The 21,622-nt window shown below is 35.5% G+C and overlaps 1 protein-coding gene across 1 annotated transcript in view; it reads right to left on the bottom strand.

The window, feature by feature from the left end:
* Nucleotides 1-991: 991 nt before the first annotated feature.
* LOC110096211 (UDP-glucose:glycoprotein glucosyltransferase) overlaps nt 992-21,622 on the bottom strand; it is a gene marked incomplete in the record, with an annotated part of 101,782 nt that continues 81,151 nt past the window's right edge. The window contains 14 exon segments of the mRNA XM_028692688.1: nt 992-1,519; nt 2,133-2,285; nt 3,023-3,137; nt 3,229-3,272; nt 3,366-3,506; nt 3,628-3,786; nt 3,880-3,982; nt 4,092-4,156; nt 4,868-4,963; nt 5,047-5,384; nt 5,465-5,553; nt 5,666-5,796; nt 5,879-5,935; nt 15,755-15,902. Coding sequence (XP_028548521.1) covers nt 1,364-1,519; nt 2,133-2,285; nt 3,023-3,137; nt 3,229-3,272; nt 3,366-3,506; nt 3,628-3,786; nt 3,880-3,982; nt 4,092-4,156; nt 4,868-4,963; nt 5,047-5,384; nt 5,465-5,553; nt 5,666-5,796; nt 5,879-5,935; nt 15,755-15,902 — 1,795 coding nt within the window.

Here is a 21,622-nt window from a genome sequence, read left to right as displayed (position 1 = left end):
CATATTATTAGCAGTCGGGACATTCTATCTATTTGAATTTTAAATAGTTTATATAGTAATTATATTAAAAGATATTACGGTTCAAATGATAAATTTAAATTAAACTATATCAATCAAAACTTAAGGATTCATTTTCACTAGTTAGTTAGCAACAACTTATAAAAATGAAAACTCGAAGGTTATGTAAATCATAGTTTTTTTTCTCCGCAATTTTGGAGTTTTTTAAAGAAAAAAATAGAGAGTTAAAAAAGATAGCTGGGTTTAAGAGAGAAGAGAGAGGAGAAATATAGATTGACTTCTATTTTTTAGCTTACTAATTTCTAGTAAATTATGCTTTTATGCTAACCTCTTCCCTGTATAGATAAAAATTAGCCTCTTGAAAGCGTGAGGCGATAGCACAATATATGGAGGGAGAGAGAGAGGGTGTAAAGGAGTTTAAGGGGAAAATTATTACGTCCGGTGTCCGGATTCGCCCGGACACCAATCTAGACGTGTTACGTCACTGAGATACACCCGGGTCCAATGTATCCGGATAACATGACGCATCTGAATTGATGTCCGGACGGTCCGGTCACCAGACGTAATAATTCACTTAAGGACGGCATTTTCTAAATGAGGCTACAAGCCTACAACAATTATGAAATAAAGGATAACTTGTTACGATTGTTAATGAAAGAGAAGAATCGGGTGAGGTTGAGCTTTTAGAAGTGACAGAAGAGAGACTGAGAGTTGAGGGTGGATATATGCTCGTAACGAGGAAAAAAATGTAAGATTGAAAATTTGTATTGTAAAAGCTGCTTATCAATAAGTCATAAAAAGCTAGCATTTACAAATGTGAACGCATATATTGACAACAATCTAAATAGAACTGAAAAGGGGGGAAAAAAAAATTCAATTATTTTCTTAAGCCTCCTCGGATCCCTTTTTAGAGAGCCACACTAAACTTAAAAACATCCATATCAGACTATCAGAGAGAGGTCAGATCAGGCCAAGTTAAATCATTATTTGCCACTGTTATAAGAGAGGAATCTTAAAAAGGTATCAACTACGAAGAAGTTATACATTTTTTTTTTCAGCTGATGCAGTAATTACAACAAAAGAGTAATAAATTTCACTATAGTATACCTGCAACTTTTTTATGGGTGATAAAAATTCAAAATTTATGCGTTCTATTGGCCAAAAAATTAGAAAAAAGAAAATTTTACAAAAAAAGGCCACAGCTTTTGAGCCTAATTAGGAGCTAGAATTCGCACCTAATAAATAATGCGCCTAAACAATAAAATGTATAACTCTTGAAAATTTCCAGCAGGAAGCTTTTGAAATATAATTCAAGAACCGGGCGGAAAATACGGATATCGAAAAATCACAATTCTGCTTTGGATTCCAAGTCATCTTTCTTATCAGTGTCTGTAGAAGAAGGGATTTGTTGAATCTCCAACTCTTCCCCTAATACTCTTGATGTGAGTAGTCTTGCCTCAGCATCAAGATCAACCCACTCTGGAACTATTCTTTTAGCACTCTGAAGAAGAAGAAGAACATAAACATTCTTAGGAAAAAGATATTATATCAAGTAAGATTTAAAAAATTTAAGATTTAAATATTATATCAAAATTTTAGTCAAATGGGGCTCAGGAGTTTATTAGTTTTCTCTTATAGATAAATACAATGCATGAGAAATTAGTAAAAATGTATAATACACTCATCACAAAATAAGCTAAATGATTTCAAGAGCCATCATTATCTTGAAACTTCATTCTCATATCTTGAGCCATTTTTTATTTCTTTTTTGTAAATCTTGTAAATCTAATTTAGTAAATTCTGAAGGTGTTCAGTCCTGAAAATAGTTTCGCATAATGGATCTTCAATCTGGTTCATAGTAATAAATTATTTGACAAATATTATTTATGATTAAGGATTTTTAAAAAAGAAGTAAAATGAAGAGAAGTGTAAAACACGTAGATCTTGCTAGCCCCAGCTTTACAAAATTCAAGCTTTAGCATAAAATGCGAGGAATAAGAGATGTAAGATTTATTAAATCCCAGCTAAATCTTACAAACAAACAGCTCCATCGGGTAGAAGGAAAAAGAGAAAAGCCGGCAGCAGATATAATTCCTGGTTATTTAGAATAGTACCTGGAGTTTTGGTTCCTTGGTCATTGGATTGTTACAGAGATCAATGGTTTTAGCCTTAAACTTTGTCGAATTTCCGCACCAAGATTCACACCAAAGCCATTCTTGAGGAAGGGAAAATATCGGTACTGTGTGCTGAGCATAGTTTGGTAAATCCTGAAAATCAAACAAATGTTTTAAGTTGTGCTTGTTTATGACATAAACAGGCTTAATCTAAAAGCGTAATGAAAGAAAGACCAAGAGAGGTCGGAAGACTTCAATAAAAAAAAAATACAAATGGCTAATATTGCAGTCCACCAGCTCAAATGTTTCTACCCCCTGAAAATATTCTTCTTTCTTTTTCTTTATTTAAAAAAAAAATGGATATGAATATCTTAACCTAAATTAGTTCAAGATGGATCTTAGAACAACTGATTTGCATTGAGATTAATGTAATATAAATTTTGATTGATTAATCATATATTGCATTCATCTCATAACAAATATAATACTTATAAATCCAATTATCTTGATCAAAATGTTTTCCAATCATAAAATAGTAGCATAAATTTGGAATCCCCAACTACAAAACTATGCCAAAATTTAATCAGCCCAATTGCAAGAAAAATTCAAATTCAATAAAGAGCAGTACGTTCCATATATAAATAATTTATATCTAAGACAAAAGCTACTTAAACAAACAATAAAAAATGGAAAACAATCAGATAGTCATGGTATATAATAGCCGCTTTTACTAGAAAGAATTATATCAAAAAATACCAAAAGATGGAGAAAGCTTTGTCAAATTATTAAAATATTTCTTCCAAGCTAAATAATATTTCTATTTCCAAATGCTCAATTTGAATAGACATAGTGAGCATCAGGTTCAGAAAGAAAAGATAGATGTATATCACCTGGTCAAGATTGGAAAGGCTATTTGGGTCTTTACTAAGGGTCTCATAATATACCCTTAGCGTGTCTCCTGCTGCCATTTGCCTAAATTTCACCAAATCAACAACATACAGAGCGCTGATGGAAAATAGAAAAAATTATATTAGAAAGGTTATAATAAAAAAGATATATATCATCTGCTAAGGATATAAGATAAAAATTTTTGCACCTTATATGATATGGCCTTCCACGTAAATGGTCCTTCCAAAAACCCTTCATAGTTAAAACAATCATGTGATTAGAAATTGGGAAAAAATAAAGAAAAGGTTGCCATACAGAAATATAATGAACATTTATAACACTGACTTGTCTCCAGAAACGGTATCCATCCATATCTTTATTGTTGTCACAGAAGGGTGTATAAGCAAGGGGCTTCCCTTTCAGATCCATGTCATACAGTATTCCCATATCTGTTCTTACAATTTGATCAGCATCGACAAATATTACCTGCATAGATGTACAAGAATAACGTCAAAAATTACGCCCCAACTATCCCAGTTAGACATTACAAGAAGTGTGAATTTCATATCATTTTGATGAGAACCACTGTAACAAAGAGCACAAGTACCTTCTTCAGAGAAATCGGAAAAATTACATCAAGAAATAAGATTTTGTAGGCCCATATTATTCGTTGTTTCTCTTTCTGTTTATGTAACCATGTAGGCCACTTGTATGTGATGAGTTCATACTCAAATCCATATTCCTGTGCCATGTGGGGTATTACGTCCTACATAGAATGTAAACAAAAAATGTGAACATACAAAAAAGGTAACAATCCATTTTTATTAAAAAACTTGCTAAAGAAAAAAAGACCATATACTTTAAACTGAGGAGAAAGGTAGTTCTTGATGAACCAAAACTTCACTGGCCTTCGAGTGTTCTTAAGAACACTTAGTATCATGATTTTAAGAAAGCGTTCATACCTGGAAAACAAAAGAATATAATTCCAACGGCAAATAATAGCCTTCAATTAGTAGAAAACTCTATTTGGAGTAATAGTTTAGAGAGATATTAGATACCATTCATACTTACAAATGGCCAGATGCAACTGAGAATATATTTATTGTTTCTCCATGTCTTATAATCTTCTTGTTATCCTAGCATAGTTGCCCAGAAAATTAGAAAGAAACAAAGCAATTATCGCAAGTAATGTTTCTTGAAAGTTTAAGCAGTAGAATTCATCTCTTGAGTTCATTCACAAAAATGCATATATACATAATAATTGATCAGAAAACACAAACAAACTTAAAAAAAAAAAAATCTATTTCAACAGTCTTCAGATGAAGTAAAAAAGTACACATATCGTGCAGCCCATCTTGACCTAATAGTTGGGTGCTTTTGTTCAAGCCATAAGGTCTTTGATTCAAGGCCTAATGTATACGAATGTGTGCGTAAGTATCCCCAATGCCACTTCCCCGCCCAAATAAGTATAGGTATCAATGGAAAAAGCTGATCAAAGTTTCTGAAGTACGTGAAATTCAGGCAAGGCATTTAGCAGTTCAATTCTATTTTTAAAGCAATTTGCAGTTGGGTCCAAGCAATTTGCTTGATTTTAGGAGGACAATGAAATTAAGTCACATCTGGGTTGGTTTGTTTGATTTTATTTTTTTTCAAAATATTAGGCAAAACTTATAGCCAAGAAACTAAAAAATAAGTACACAAAGCAGGAGGAAAAAGGTGCAGAGCAAAACGGCATAAAACATAAATATACCTAGAAGTTTGAACTTAAAATATCAAGCTTAAAAAATAATAGACATTAAAAGAAGCTTGCCATAGAATTTAGGAGAAAAAGCAATATTGTTACTTACTGAAGAATTCTCATTTCTCTTCCTCGAGAGACCATTACCAGCAATAAAACCAGAAGCCCACTTTAGTAGGTTAGCATTCCAACCAGTATGATCATCCTGAAGGAGTAAAAAGGTTTCACATTGCCCAGCATACAAGTGCCTGAATAATTATACATTCAGAAGAATATATATAGACATACTTTCTTGTTCTTAAGAGGGTCATCAGAGCCGCTTAATAGTTCAACATGTTCCTTTCCCCTTTGTTTCTCTACTTCTAGGCGTACAAGCTTGCCCCTTAAATCATTGATTATTATATCTTTGGAAAGAGAGGATTTTTCTCCTTCGTTTTTCTTCATAACATAGAGATCTGCACTCCTACCAGGAGCTAGTTGAAGGTACCATACACCAGGTGAAACTTTCATTTGCCAGTAACCCAAATTACCCATGACAAGTGTGTCCACTAAGTGAGGCATTTGCCGGGTGCCAAGAATCAACTGAAGGCCTCGAGGTGGATCATGATCCTTCTCAGAACAGTGTCCTACAAAAAGTGCGACATTTTACTTTAAGCTCATATAACACTGACTAAAATCACTACTATTAAGAGATACAACTACTGACCAGTTAGAAGAAGCGCTTCAAGTTCAAAAACCGCCAGTAATGTCCTTGTGTCACCAAGATTCTCGAGCAGTATATTGTCAAGGTCATGTCTAGGAACACACATAACATTATAAGAGGCCTTCATATAAGGAAGATAAAAAGACACAAGAAAAATAGAGCATGTAGACAAATAAAATGAAATCCGATCCCATAGTAACTTACATTGCAATGATTGGTTCAACAAGCCATGGCTCAGGGACATCAAGATTCATTGTGAGGGTTTTGGACAATGGCATGTTTGCAAAAAAAGCTTTAGGGCCATTGACTGAATGATCAATTGAGCTAAAATCATCCTGCAGATAAAAATGACACTTCAGAATATAAATATAAAAAAACAATCAGATATTTTTAGTAATAAGGGTTGAATAGAAATACCATCGATGGAATTACAAATCTGTAGTAGTTTTTCAAAGGAAGATCAACGAGAGAACTCTGCAAAATATCAAAATAGTTGACATACATGTATCATCACTAGTTGACTAAAAACTAACATTAGTGATGCTTTTCTGTTAACCAAAAAGGGATGATCATTGAACACTAGTTAACAGAACGACAACCACTTTAATCTAGCTTGGCTGTTAGTGGAGTAGGCTAGTAAAATGTGTGAAAATTACATCTTTAGAATTTGAGTGAATCTGTTTCATTTAAAATTTTAAAACCACTTAGCACATCATGTTCACACATGTTGCTATGCCGCAGGATGGTTTATGAAGCACTTACAAATAACAAATATAAAAAAGTATTATCATAGGAATAAAGCATGAAAATTTGTGTTAGTGGTTGCATTTTTCATAATGCTCTATGGGCTCTGAATTTTGTGTCCTGGATCTACTGTGAGTTTAGGTGGTTCTAGTCTAAATTTTTGAAAAACAAATTAGGTTGTAAATAAGACACTACCTAAAGATTTTACCCTCATTTATAAGAGTTTATGATATGATTCCATGTTTATCATAAATTTAAGCCCTTATAGTTAATTATCTTTCCCGATAACAAAAGAGAAATTTTGATTAAAACTAGTCATTAGAAACTAAATACTTAGCTCATAGTATAAGCAATTTGGTATATGGTTGCAAAATTCAACACTTACAACTTAAAATAGATGGTGGGGAAAAAGATGAAGAATCCGATCAAGATTCTATGGTTTAATTATCCTGGGTTGTCATGATTTTTTGTATACTTAGGTAGTCGACCCACTTGACTAAACCCTTATCAGCAGCCATTAGTTGTTTATTCCCAAAAAAACTTTCTAGACCTTGGATGAATTTTTATCTAAAGAGATAAATTTAAGTTGATTGTAATAGCTAATAAAGGGCCTTGTGCCCTATCAAGTGCACCCTATGATTTATTACTCAATTATTTTTTAACCATTAGGGAATTTTGGACGTGATCATAATTTAATTGTGACATTTTGCGACAAAACTATTTGATTAGAGGGCTCTGTTAAAAACCGTTTACTTGTGATGTCATTTGGCACTAAAATCATTGTTAGAGTACATGTTTCACATCCTTACTAACAAGAAATCATTTGAGAATGAATCGTACACTCGACAATGCATTGGTCATTTGTGAACCGATGTTATTCTTAAATTTAGTACTCTCAACAAAGGGTCGTAGATAGCGGATGAATTTTTCTTTTAAGCTATAAAGTGATATATTTCGCTTAAATATCATCATTTTCATTGGTTTTTTATTATTTTGTAAAATTTGAATCCCACAATAATTTGCTCTAAGATTTGGAGGCATTTTAAAGATAATCCATTTAGGTTAAGATTCACTTTCAAGACAACAACCATCAGAGTATTTAAATGATCTTATTTTGTTATTTGAACATTTTTAACTCATTCTTCTTGTTAACATAAAATTGGGTTCAAGTATTAACTTTATGAGTAATCAAATGAGCCACAAACTCAAGAGAGTTCGTACTTTTGTAATGAATTTTCTTCCTAGAATGTATTGAAGGCCTAGTGTGAATGTAAAACGAAATATCTTCACAGGTTGTACAATCGCATGTTCATTTGTGAGATAATGATTTACAATTAACCATTTAAAATTTATTGTTTGGGCATCTTCAAAGAAATTCAAATATCGTTGACTCTATTGACCTATATATACGCTCCATGAACAATTTGAACATGAGCGACGAGAATGAAGACCAACTTACGCGACATTGCATGAAACAAATTTGAATAATCTCGATCATAGTCAAAACCACTCAAATGTTGCTCATTTGCAATACAGACTACGTCAACACGTTAGAAGCACTAAAATTATGAAAGGAACATCGTCCATGCTTAAGTTGATCAAACGACGGCGAAAATTGATAGTCTGCAAATGCAATATTGCGCAAGATTGTCCAAATGTAATACATTCATAAAATAGATCACACAATTGCCTCTGGAATGTTAAAATTTCCAAGAAAATGATAGACTATGGATACATTAAATGCAACATTTAGAGCGAATGTGGTAAAAAAATAAAGGACAATGGATGGAACAGTGCGCAAAGTCACCCAAACATCACTCATTTGCAAAACAAACTGCGCTGATGCATCCCGAGTGATGTAGGCAGCTTTACATTAATTGCATGTTGATGTGGGGGGGGGGGGGTCAACTCAAACCCAAAATAAGTTGGTTTTGACTTCCCTTGGGCTTACAAGCTCAATAAACTTTGAGCTGGAATTTAGCTTATTTATGAGCTGGTCTTTAGTTCATTTATTGAACTAAGGGTTAGCTCATTATTAGCTAAGTTTTAAGTTCATTAGTTATCTTAATTAATGTAATTTTTATTATAGTTTTTTATGCTTTAAATTTAAGTTATCCCTTGGGATTCCAAAATGGCTTTTGGAATCCCAAGGTTGTTTGTTTTCCCGTGCCTTGGCTTCCACGGGTTGGCTGTTTGCATGTCTTGGCTCCTTGGTTCCCACGATGGGCTGCTGGTTTTCCGAGCTGGGGGCCTTTCCGTGTTTGTTGGCGCCTCGGTTCTGTGTGGGCCTCTTTGGTTCCCGTGGCTGCTTCTTCGGTTCCCTGGTCGGGCTGTTTTCCCGTGAAAAGCAGGGGGCTTTTCCGTGGCTTGTGATGTTTGGATTCCTATGGGAATAAAATTTTGCGGCTGTTTGTATTCCCCCTTTCATACCTATAAATATGAGGGGTTATGTAATGTTTTAAAGAGATATATATGAATTTTTTGAAATGTAAACCTGCGGGTTTCTTCTTGGAAAAGCTCGAAGCTTTGTCCACCTTCTTCCTCCACCTCTTTGGAAATCTTGCGAGCTCTTTCCACCCTTCTTCTCGGCTTCTAACCTCTTTCGTCTCTCCGCAAGTGACCACCCCAACTGTATCCCTCTTCTCAAAAGTAAAGTAAGTTCAGGGTGTCCTTTATTAGAGTCAAGTTTAAGAAGAGTTCAAAGTTTTTAAGTCGTTGTATGTAAGTCTTTTTGATTTCTAAGTCTTTCTTTTATTTGAAATGTAAGAGTTTGTTCGTTTAATTACGTAGGAGTCCTTTTCTTTTATCTAGTCAAGGCCGTTTACCCTATTTTTGTGGGCGGAGGTCCTCGGGTCCCCCATCCCCCGGATTCTTGCCCGCATCATTTGGTATCAAGCAAGTTAAGAAGTCCTAGGTTGGTTTGTCAAGTCAAGTCTTGTTGTAAGTTTTGTGAATCTTGTGAGTCTAAATTTTTTAGGTTGAGTCTTTTGAGTCTTGTTTGTTGAGTCTTTCATTTAAAAAATGGAAAAAGAAAAAAAAATTTGAAAAAAGCAAGTCAGATGAAATTGAAGATCCTATGGATAGATGGATTCCATCTGAATCGACAAATCCTTTGTTGTATGAACTGTACAAACTTCAATCTTGGATACACTTATGTACAGAAAGGTATATGAAGAAGAAACATCGTTTACAAGATCAATTTATGAAAGAACAATAAGAGATCCTGAAGAAATATGAAGAAAAGATCAAAGAGTTGGATGCTCCGTCTTCACCTCCTCCAAAGAAAGCAAAAGCTAACTCATCGGGAGATGGGTTCTCAAGAAGGGGAGTCTGATGTAAGCGAAAAAGGATTCATGTAGCCGACCACCACGTAGTGGGATAAAGGCTTAATGTTGTTGTTGTTGCTGCTTTTAGTATGCTTTGTTTCGAGATTCTGTACTTTCCAACTCTTTTTATACTTTCTCAATTCTCTGTCCTGGATCTTCTCCTTGAAAGTTAAACTGACCATTATGCCTTTCAGGTGTATTGCTACAACCTGTGCACTTTACATTAATTGCATGTTGATGTAGGCAGGGGGGGGTCAACTCAAACCCAAAATAAGTTGGTTTTGACTTCCCTTGGGCTTACAAGCTCAATAAATTTTGAGCTGGAATTTAGCTCATTTATGAGCTGGTCTTTAGTTCATTTATTGAACTAAGGGTTAGCTCATTATTAGCTAAGTTTTAAGTTCATTAGTTATCTTAATTAATGTAATTTTTATTATAGTTTTTTATGTTTTAAATTTAAGTTGTCCATTGGGATTCCAAAATGGCTTTTGGAATCCCAAGGTTGTTTGCATGCCTTGGCTTCCACGGGTTGGCTGTTTGCATGCCTTGGCTCCTTGGTTCCCACGGTGGACTGCTGGTTTTCCGAGCTGGGGGCCTTTCCGCGTTTGTTGGCGCCTCGGTTCTGTGCGGGCCTCTTTGGTTCCCGTGGCTGCTTCTTCGGTTCCCTGGCCGGGCTGTTTTCCCTTGAAAAGCAGGGGGCTTTTCGGTGGCTTGTGATGTTTGGATTCCTATGGGAATAAAATTTGTGTGGCTGTTTGTATTCCCCCTTTCATACCTATAAATATGAGGGGTTATGTAATGTTTTAAAGAGATATATATGAATTTTTGGAAATGTAAACCTGCGGGTTTCTTCTTGGAAAATCTTGCGAGCTTTGTCAACCTTCTTCTTCCACCTCTTTGGAAATCTTGCGAGCTCTTTCCACCCTTTTTCTCGGCTTCTAACCTCTTTTGTCTCTCCGCAAGTGATCACCCCATATGTATCCCTCTTCTCAAAAGTAAAGTAAGTTCAGGGTGTCCTTTATTAGAGTCAAGTTTAAGAAGAGTTCAAAGTTTTTAAGTCGTTGTTTGTAAGTCTTTTTGATTTCTAAGTCTTTCTTTTATTTGAAATGTAAGAGTTAGTTCGTTTAATTACGTAGGAGTCCTTTTCTTTTATCTAGTCAAGGCTGTTTACCCTATTTTTGTGGGCAGAGGTCCTCGGGTCCCCCATCCCCCGATTCTTGCCCACATCATTTGGTATCAGAGCAAGTTAGGAAGTCCTAGGTTGGTTTGTCAAATCTTGTTTTGGTTTGTCAAGTCAAGTCTTGTTGTAAGTTTTGTGAATCTTGTGAGTCTAAGTTTTTTAGGTTGAGTCTTTTGAGTCTTGTTTGTTGAGTCTTTCTTTTAAAAAATGGAAAAAGACAAAAAAATTGAAGAAAGCAAGTCAGATGAAATTGAAGATCCTATGGATAAATGGATTCCATCTGAATCGACAAATCCTTTGCTGTATGAACTGTACAAACTTCAATCTTGGATGCACTTATGTACAGAAAGGTATATGAAGAAGAAACAGCGTTTACAAGATCAATTTCTGAAAGAACAAGAAGAGATCCTGAAGAAATATGAAGAAAATATTAAAGAGTTGGATGCTCCGTCTTCATCTCTTCCAAAGAAAGCAAAAGCTAACTCATCGGGAGATGAGTTCTCAAGAAGGGGAGTCTGATGTAGGCAGGGGGGTCAACTCAAACCCAAAATAAGTTGGTTTTGACTTCCCTTGGGCTTACAAGCTCAATAAATTTTGAGCTGGAATTTAGCTCATTTATGAGCTGGTCTTTAGTTCATTTATTGAACTAAGGGTTAGCTCATTATTAGCTAAGTTTTAAGTTCATTAATTATCTTAATTAATGTAATTTTTATTATATTTTTTTATGTTTTAAATTTAAGTTGTCCTTTGGGATTCCAAAAGCCATTTTGGAATCCCAAGGTTGTTTGTTTTCCCGTGCCTTGGCTCCTTGGCTTCCACGGGTTGACTGTTTGCATGCCTTGGCTCCTTGGTTCCCATGGTGGGCTGCTGGTTTTCCGAGCTGGGGGCCTTTCCAAGTCTGTTGGCGCCTTGGTTATGTGCGGGCCTCTTTGGTTCCCGTAGATGCTTCTTTGGTTCCCTGGTCGGGCTGTTTTCCCGTGAAAAGCAAGGGGATTTTCCGTGGCTTGTGATGTTTGGATTCCTATGGGAATTCAATTTGTGTGGCTGTTTGTATTCCCCCTTTCATACCTATAAATATGAGGGGTTATGTAATATTTTAAAGAGATATATATATAAATTTTTGAAAATGTAAACCTGCGGGTTTTTTCTTGGAAAAGCTTGTGAGCTTTGTCCACCTTCTTCCACCTATTTGGAAATTTTGCGAGCTCTTTCCACCCTTCTTCTCCGCTTCTAACCTCTTTCGTCTCTCCGCAAGTGACCACCCCATCTGTATCCCTCTTCTCAAAAGTAAAGCAAGTTTAGGGTGTCCTTTATTAGAGTCAAGTTTAAGAAGAGTTCAAAGTTTTTAAGTCATTTTTTGTAAGTCTTTTTGATTTATAAGTCTTTCTTTTATTTGAAATGTAAGAGTTTGTTCGTTTAATTACGTAGGAGTCCTTTTCTTTTATCTAGTCAAGGCTGTTTACCCTATTTTTGTGGTCGGAGGTCCTCGGGTCTCCCATCCCCCGGATTCTTGCCCGCATCACCGAGCGTTGAAATTTGTGCTTAATCATTGATACTCCATCTCTGCTCCCTAAACTAACGACCAGCCAAACCTCATATGCAACTTTTCTTTCTTTTCTTCTCTAATCAGAGAGAAATCCTCTCTCCATCTTTCTTTTTCCACTCTCCCTATATAATTTTTTATCTATAACTCTCTCTCCTCTCTTCTCTCCCTCTTTAAACAAAAAGAAATTGTCCTCTCTCTAGCCATCAATCCCTCTGCTCCTCTCTAAAACAGAGAGAAAATCTCTCTCCAGGCCTCTCAACTTTCTCCCTAAATTTCCCTCTCTAAACAAAGATCCCAAACCATTCTTTAACTTCTATATCTCTCTAAAAATCTCCCCTCCCTTACCAAAATAGAGAGTAAACTAACTATCTTTAGCCCCCACTCTCTCTCTCTATCTCCTCTCTTCTTTCCTCCCTCTAATCAGAGAAATCTAAAAAGAAACAACAAAAAAAGAGAAAAGAGAAGTAAATTTCAAAAAAAAAAAAAAAGTGTTATCACCCTGCAAATTCCTCATTGTTCTCTTTTCACTACTTGACGCATGAAATTATAAACTGTCAAATATTCAAAATCTCCAAAATCCTAAATGTGATGCATTCGGTACAATAAGCGGAAACCATGTACTCTTTTCGTAACATGGCTGGGGAACTCATAAGCGATGTTTGTAAAGCGACGAGTAGGCTTTGTACGCACTTTTATTAACACAACAATGAAAATTTAAGTACCTATGCATGTCTTTCTTAACAATAAATAAAATCATTGCAGTTCTAAGCAAGTACACGAAAACACATACATATCTTTCCAAATGTGGGTAGATAGAAGACCCCCGACCACTGTGTCCTATGGAACCAATTATACACGCTTTTTTTGGTGTGGTGAGAAAGCCTAACATTGCTTATAAAAGTTAAAATAAAACCCACCCACCGTCAACAAACATTTGTCAAAAGTGAAATTAAAGAATAATATCAACTTACAAAGAGCAAGTGTCTTATCAAATGTATTGTTATGACTCGCTTTCAAACAATCTCTCACTAGCAAAGAAGTGGCATATGCCATCTAATAGATGGTGCAATCGCCAAATGATACCACAGATAAACACTTGTAATTGAGACCCTTTGTTCAAGTAGTTTTGTCATAAAATGTCACTATTATATTATGATCACAACCAAAGTATTTATGTTTCCCAACAACTTGATAAGGAATCATAGAGAATACTTGATAGGGCACGAACTCCTCTTTTAGTTAAGGTCAACTTGAATTTGTCTCTTTAGAAAAAAATCCACGCCAAGTCTACAAGGTTCCCTTAGAAGAAGTAACTAATGGTTACCATCAAAGATCCTTAGATCATGTTCAATCAACTACCTCCGCTGATTAAGTAGACTAGGGATAATAACCACCCAAGACGAAAGAACCACTGGATCTTGATTGGATATGTCATCATTCTCATCCATCTTATGTAAGTTCAGGGTGATAAATTTTAAACCCTACACCAACTTAATATTACTATACAATGAATACATAGTGTCTATTTAATGACTAACCTTAATCAAAAGTTCTCTCATCATCAAGAGGGAAATTAACCATGGAAGTTTACGCCTATGAACATTTAAAATCATATAATAAAGTTCTTGTAAATAAAAATAAAATATCTTGGTTGAGTTTTATCTTAAATATAATTTGCATTCTGAAATTTTGACCCGGAACATTCACTAAAACTCTCCCAAAAATATTTTGGAGTGAATTTCTAAAGTTCATAGACTCCAATTCTTACACAAAGGACGATTGAACTTGAAATATGAGGATCACACCTCTGCCTATAAGCAAAGCGACTTGCTTAAAACATGATTATCAATTGATAAATTTAACTTTAAAAGAAGCTTGTGTAATTTAAAATTTGCATGCTTCTCAAGGAGGCAAAGTTTATTTTGACATTACTTTCAATCCGTGCAACATTCTCGAACATTAAATTTGAGCATTTAGTATGTTCCTTGTAGTACATGCCAATATATTTGATTTTAAAAAGAGAGTTTGCTTATTTAAGAATGATTATAAATTTTACATAGCAATTACATGCTCTTCAAAGAAAGAAGAGTTTGGGTTCACTTTCAATTTTTGCTCGTGCAACATTCAAAACTCCAAATTTGGATGTATACACATTTATTAGAACACATGCGGGCAAAGTTTGTTTTAGGTGATTTGATGTGACAAGCATGCTTTTTGATGCATTTGCTAGTCATACTAACATGTTCTCATGGTGCATTTGTACAATTCATTTTGGATGTTCCCCAGTGCAATTATACAATGCACCTACATACTTGCATGATCTCCAGTGCGCTTGGATGCTTCTCATTATATTTGCATGTCCATTTTTGCGTTTTCACAAAGCACGTCATTTTGTGCCTTCACAATTCATATAGTGAACGCACAGACAAAACTACTTATGAAGATTTGATGTATCGTACATCTCTTGTCGAAATAATCATGTGAGGATGCATAAAGCACTACTTTCTAATATTAAAAAAAATTATTTATGTCGAAATAATCATGCGAGGATGCATAAAGCACTACTTTCTAATATTAAAAAAAAATTATTTATGGGGTGAGTTGTTCATTCATAAACGTACAATATATTCACATACAACTCGTGACGTGCACAAGTTGGACAGTTCCATTTTGTTTGAAGGCAATTCGTGTTCACGGAACTATTTGATATGTCCAAGAGTCTGATGTAGCAGCTGCACAAATAAATATGTTGTTCTTTGGAACATGCACATGACTTTCCATTTTACTTCGAGTGGGCCCTATAGGTGATCATTTTTTCAATTATAACTAGAAGCCCATTTAGTATATTTTTGTTCTCAGTTCATCTCATTGAGTGTGTTCTTCAGAATTTGGAGTATTCAAGTGAGCTTTTCATAGTAGTGAGGGGACTCTGTACTCGCAAGCGAGCTCTCAAAATCATGATAGGTCCACTTGTTCAAAAAACTCCTTATGAAAGGAATGACCATTAATAACAAAATCAATTGCTCAGAAAACAACACAGAGGATCGAACAAAACAAACCCCTAGGTGGAACAGAACAAGTTTTGAATAAAAAGACTGAGATTGCTACAAACTTTCTAAGTCAATTTAATTCCTTAGCACAGGAAACTCTGCTCTTGAGAAAGGTATAAGATTGAAAAAAAAAAGAGGAAAAAAAAAAGCTTTTGTTCATAAAAGGATGCAACTGTTTAATAATGAATAGATACTTTTAAATTATTAAAGTGCAGAAAATAAATGCCGTCAACTAGCAAATTGGTTACATTGAACAGACTAACATGGGTAAGATCAATGGGAAAACAAAACACTCCTTAATATTACAAATATTGATTAGGTCACATTACTCCAATAATAGGGCAAGGGATGCATAATCTTAGCATTTAACTAATGCAGGCTGTGCTCAGAGATATGCATGAATAGCAAATCCACATAATTTAATAATACTTAAGGGCTGAAGCTTACCATTGGATTAAGTACAATTCTCATGCTTGGCTGTATACGTTTCCAAAGTAGAAGAAGAAGCGGAGCAAGTTTTTGCCCTGAAGCACTTAAAGGGTCGATGACAACATCAATATGTATGCTAGAATTTCCACTGTTCAAAATGATGGCACTGCAAAACTCAAAAATAGATGTTGTTTCAGAAGAAGCGTCAGCGCATTTATCATTGATATGATGCATCCAGCCTTATGAGCATAGGAAGTCACCTTAGAGATGAACAAAATTGAAAACCAGAATTAAAAATAGAACAGAAGTTGGATCACATAATTGATTTAAGGTCCCCGGTACATGGCTAATCAAAAAAGTATACAAAATAACACAAACTTAAGGATAAGTTTCATTCCTAAAAAACATCATTACGCAATTGTGAATAAAAATGCAGCAAGTCCGAATTAATATACTTTAGTTGATTTCTGGTTTTTCTCAAAAGGAATTCAATGAATACCTGCAGCTGCCACATCAGGAAAACTCCTCATACTGCCGTGGAAAGGAATGCTCCTGCTTTCACTTAACGGCGTAATCTCCTAATTCTAGGTGTTGATGATGTATTAAATAGGTTTATTGGTTATCAATTGAACAGCTGGTCTTAAAGGCTAATACCTTATTTGTCATTATAAAGATTATAACTTATCTGTATCGCTGTCAGAAAGGTATTGGAAGCAAATCTAACCAGCATTCATATTTCCAAGATTTGCTAATTGTTTATTCAGGAACTGAGATTTTTTTTAAAGCCTCAAATAAAAAGAAATTAAAAGAACTCATAGAATTAAAAAAATTTCCTAAATATGGCATAAACCATAGATTAACTTGGTACATCAACGTAAATCACAAAATTACACCATAAGAAAAGTAAATTAAACCATAAAATAAACTATGAGGATCAAGATCCACAATGCAGTGACAAATCTCACTCACATGGTAGTCAAAACCCTCCCAACTCACAAATCTCCCACTTTTCCCTGCTTTGTGCCACTCATCACTCCCCTTTCACTTACTACGTTCCGAACTACAACCTCTCTCTCTCTCTCTCTACTCTAACAATTCTAACCTAAATATTTAAAATAGGATATAACATAATGTAGATATATGATACAACAAAAGATTTTGTTTTAATCAGTATTGATTTGAGGCATCGTCTCAAACACAAAAAAAATGCAATCCTCACTGGTTTCTGGGCGTAAGCCTCGTAATGGTTTCTGGGCACCTCATGGTGGGGTGTACCTCAAGGCAGACGCCTTGAATAACTTTCTCACCATATTTTATTCCTAAGAAGTGAGTTGTACTACAATTACAAATATGAAATCCATGTTATCAGTTTGAACACAACATAAATAAAACTTTCTATTCCCTTTTTTTTTTTTGGGTTTATTCCTAAGAGAGTTGATCAACCATTTGTCATAAAATTAGTATGTAGCCACAAATAGTATTTAAGATGCAAACTTGTAATGTGTTCTAACCCTGACCTGCTACTGTGACCATGACAACCAGAAAATTTAATCCATCAACTGTTCTAAAAAAAGCTATAGTCATTCCAACATAAACCAAAGGAGAATTGTTGAACAAGAAATTAAAGATGACCCACGATTATACAGAGGAGCAGAGTTTTAAATGTTAAATATGTTATAAATAACAAAGCAACAATTGTAAGGCAAGTTTTTCCGAAAACACATTTTGAAATGCATTATAGGACCAAATAAATATTCCAATGAATGACCAAACTTTAAAAAGAAGAGCCCAACTACATGAACAAATTAACTAACGCAAAATATCTACTTCATTTAGAACATCAACTGCATTACCAAGTCCGATATTCATCTATTTAACAGCTCTATTGTGTAATATAGCATGAATCCTTCACAAATTCAACATTTCGAATGAAAACTTTGGCAATGCATGAAAATACAATGCCCAGGAAAGGAAAAACTTTGTGTTATCCACAAAATTTGCATAGTTATATCCCACACTAAGCAGCCTATAATAATATATATATAATATTAATTTATATTATATATATATATATATATATATATATATATATAATTAAATAAAGACTTATAAAAGTAGTATACTAGAAGCGAAATTTTCCAGATATTAGTCACGATCAGAAGAATAAAAAATGTTTCTTATAGGTGGAAAAGAGCAGTAAAGACCTGTGCTATTGCATTAAGAACTTCAAAAGGGCTCATATGGACTTCCTCTCACGATTAGACAATTGGCAGATGAACCAACAATGATTAGATCTTGTCAAAAGTTACTAGCAAACAAAAATAAAATAAAATGTCAAAAATTGAAAGTGTGGACAGTATAAGGATGGAGAATTACCATGAAGTATTAACTAGCCAAATGAACTAAATAATCGGTATTAAACAAAGAAGGAAATATTAAAAATAAACATGACATTGAAGGGCATACAGACTCTGATTTCTCACTTTATTTTTGAATATATAAATTTTTGAGTATTTCACTATTACTACTAGTTGTGTTCTTTTTGCAGCTCTCTAGCAATCCATGTTTTTTCTAACAACCTAAACAAATTATAAATAACATTCATATAATATGTTAGTGACTATTTGAGCTTTTATCTTGAATGGTACTAATTTAAGCGATCTACATAAAGAAATGGAAAACATACAGCGTGGAGTCTAACTAGACCTGAGGATGATCATATGATCATATTGCATCTCAAAGGGAAACAACAAGGCAAGAAAGAGGCCATCCATATATATATATTATATTTAATAAAAAAAAAAAAAATATATATATATATTATATATATGATATATATAATATAATATATAATATATATATATGAAAGACTTGGCAGATAAACTAATTATTGCTGAAGAAGTACATTGAGAGATTCCCATGCTAAATGCCATGAAGGAATTTAATAACAGCATTCAAGCAAAAAAATTGATATGCATATGTCAGTAAGAAGGACTCCAAAACAAAATTCAAAAATTTAATAGAGTGTGTTCGAAGAAGCTAAACACTAAGAATAAAGAGCAGTGCTTGAATACTGAACTAACATTTCCAGCAAACAGTGATGAAATTGGGGACAAACTATTAAAGGTAAAGCTGTTAACAAAGAAGGTGTGTGACAGCATTATTGAATTGAAACAATCAGTTGGGTAACTACTTATTGCTAGTTAGAGCAAATTAAACGTAACCACAAAGTGTGTCCCTTTCCACATCTGAAGAACTCTTGATGTCGACATGGATGGCAATTGCTGCTGGCCACCAATGACTGAAAAGTCGCCATACAATTCAAGGGCATGTAGTTTTGTGAGGATACTGAAAGCATAAGTTCCACCTGATAACATTTCACTGAGTTAATGGGATTTTCATTATGATAACTATGCATGTTAGATGGGTCTGTTCTATGAACATAAATTTATTTTTTTAAACATGAATACTGTTAAGAACCGGTCCACTGGCCGGTAGCGGTCAGGCGGGACGCTCAGGCACAAACAGGGCGGAAGTTTCTTTCCGCCCGCTGGGATGACGAGCGAAGCATACGAACGTGCGGAGGCCAATAGGAAAGCATTTTTGGGGAGATTTAAGAGGGAAATTTGAATGTAGGACTGTTCGTTAGCGGATATACCTTTTGTTTGTATGCATTAAATAAATGTTTATATTCTAGGGTTTTGAGTATTTGAATTTGGCTGAAAAATTTGAGATAAACTCGTAGATTTCGGTTTTCTTAATGGGCTCTAAAAGCGGGTCTAGAATTTGGGAAGAGATCGATCCAATCCTCGAATTGAGGATCGATTGAATCTTGCTATTTTCTCGTTTGGCCCCCAACTTTAAACAAAGTAAAATTAAAAAAAACAAAAAGGTATTATTCTAATGATTTTCTCAATTTTCCCTGCTTTCCTACTGGTTTTTGGCTGTTTTTCTGCTGTGCAACAGCAGTCTTACATTGGATTAAACTTGGTATTTGGTGAGAAAACTTGGAAAATCAAGTGTTTTGTCTAATCAATTGGTATCAGAGGCATCGATGTTGGGACCATCGGCGGCTTGAAATATGCAAAAATATATAAGCGAGGGTTATTTGCTTACGGAGGAAGATTTCTTGTGAATTCGTAAAGAAAAATGGCTGGACAAGAGAATTGAGTCCTAAGCGAATTTGGCCAAATATAAAAACAGTAGATTATGAGGAAAAATATCCTTAAATACCGCCAACAATGAAAGTTGGAAGGGAGGTTTCGCGGCGATGGAAGAGATGAATGAAAAAATTACTTGAGATGAAGACGAATCCGACGGCGTTGGAAGCAAGAGAGCTGTCGGCGACCAGGGCGGGAGGAAATCCAAACCCGCTTCGGGGGAAGGAGGAATCCGGCAGCCAGAGATCCTTGAGGGAGAGGACAAGACATGCCATTTCTAGAGCCACTTTCGTAGAGAGGAAGATGAGATCGGGGAACTGATCGTCGAGGTGCCTGATTTTCAGCTGTCGAGGTTGTGATTTTCAGAGGCGTCGAGGGGGCTGATTTTCAGCGTCAGGGTGCTGATTTTTGAAGGCAGGAGGGGGGAATAATGAGGGAAGTGGCAAGATTTTTGGAGAAAAGAAAGAGAAGAATAATCAGCGTCGACGAGTGCATGATGTTTGAAAGGGGAGAAGGAGAATATAGAATGACAGGAATCGCTCGAGATACAACGTGCGGAGGAGGACCGCGGGGACTTGGGCAGAAAACTATAATTAAACGAGGAATGGGAAAGGCTTATTGCGCAGGTACCGGGGGTAACGGAAGGATACGAAGGTGGGAGGAAGTTGAAGATGCCCATCTTTGTTAGGGTTGAAGATGGCCATGGCTGGATCTACATAAGTGGACAGCGTTACATAAGTAAAATCGCTGTCAACAGGGATTAAGAGATGAAAAATTGACAAGCTAGCACGGATCTGTTCATGGAAGGAAAGCTCTGGCATGGTATCAGTGGCGTACAGGAAGGAGCCCATCCGGAACTCGGAAGAGGTTCAAAAAGGATTGCTTATTAGCAAAGAAACATAAATAATCCAAACCGAACGGGGGAGAGGAGACTTACATGAGCAAATTTCTTGCCTTTGGACTATCAAGAAGGAAACTGTTGGCGATTGGTGGGATTGGGTTTGAGTACTTAGCTAGACAGATTGGATCAGCATTTCGAGTCAGCCTTAGAAGGGCCTTCAATGAAGGGGTTGAGACCAGAGAATCTGAAAAAGAAAGTCATAGAGGTAACTGGAAAGCCAGAGGAAGCCTAGGGAAAGGACTAGTGGACAGCTAGGCGCAGTTGGATAGAAGATCAAAAGAAAGCAGAAGAGGGGCATCGAGGAACTGCTTAGGAGGCTCTTAAGGACGACGACCAAAAATATTATAAAGCACCAAAAAAGGGGCTGCATCAAGGACAGTACTGAACCAAAAACCAGGATAAGTATAAGGAGGAGGGACGTGGAGAAAATTTCAAAGAGCAGCGAAGAAGAGAGATGCAAGATAGAAGTGACAAAGAGAGCAATTAGTGGCTTCAGATGTGATGAGAAGTACATGCCAGGGGCAATAGTGCAGCAGGACGAACTCTTAGGTTCTCCTTGTCTGTGAAGACGAGGAAGAGCGGGAGGGAGGGTGGGACAATCTGGAGAGGAGGGGAGAAGTTGCCCAGGGATGGTGGCCAAAGTATCAATCTGAAACTCATAGTGGGATTCCACTCCGGAGTGTACACTATGAAAGTGAAGGAGGAGACTAGCTGACCGTTGAGATGGTTGTGCTATTGATAGTGGGGCTACCACATTTCCATTTCCCTTCAGAGATAGTTGACCATTAGGAGTGAATTAGGTGACAAGTTGTATGGATGTGATGG

This window comes from Dendrobium catenatum, unplaced genomic scaffold, assembly GCF_001605985.2.
Source record: "Dendrobium catenatum unplaced genomic scaffold, ASM160598v2 fragScaff_scaffold_156, whole genome shotgun sequence".
NCBI classification, from domain to species: Eukaryota; Viridiplantae; Streptophyta; class Magnoliopsida; order Asparagales; family Orchidaceae; genus Dendrobium; species Dendrobium catenatum.
Note: the sequence above shows the minus strand (reverse complement) of the source record. Positions and strands in the feature narration are given on the sequence as shown.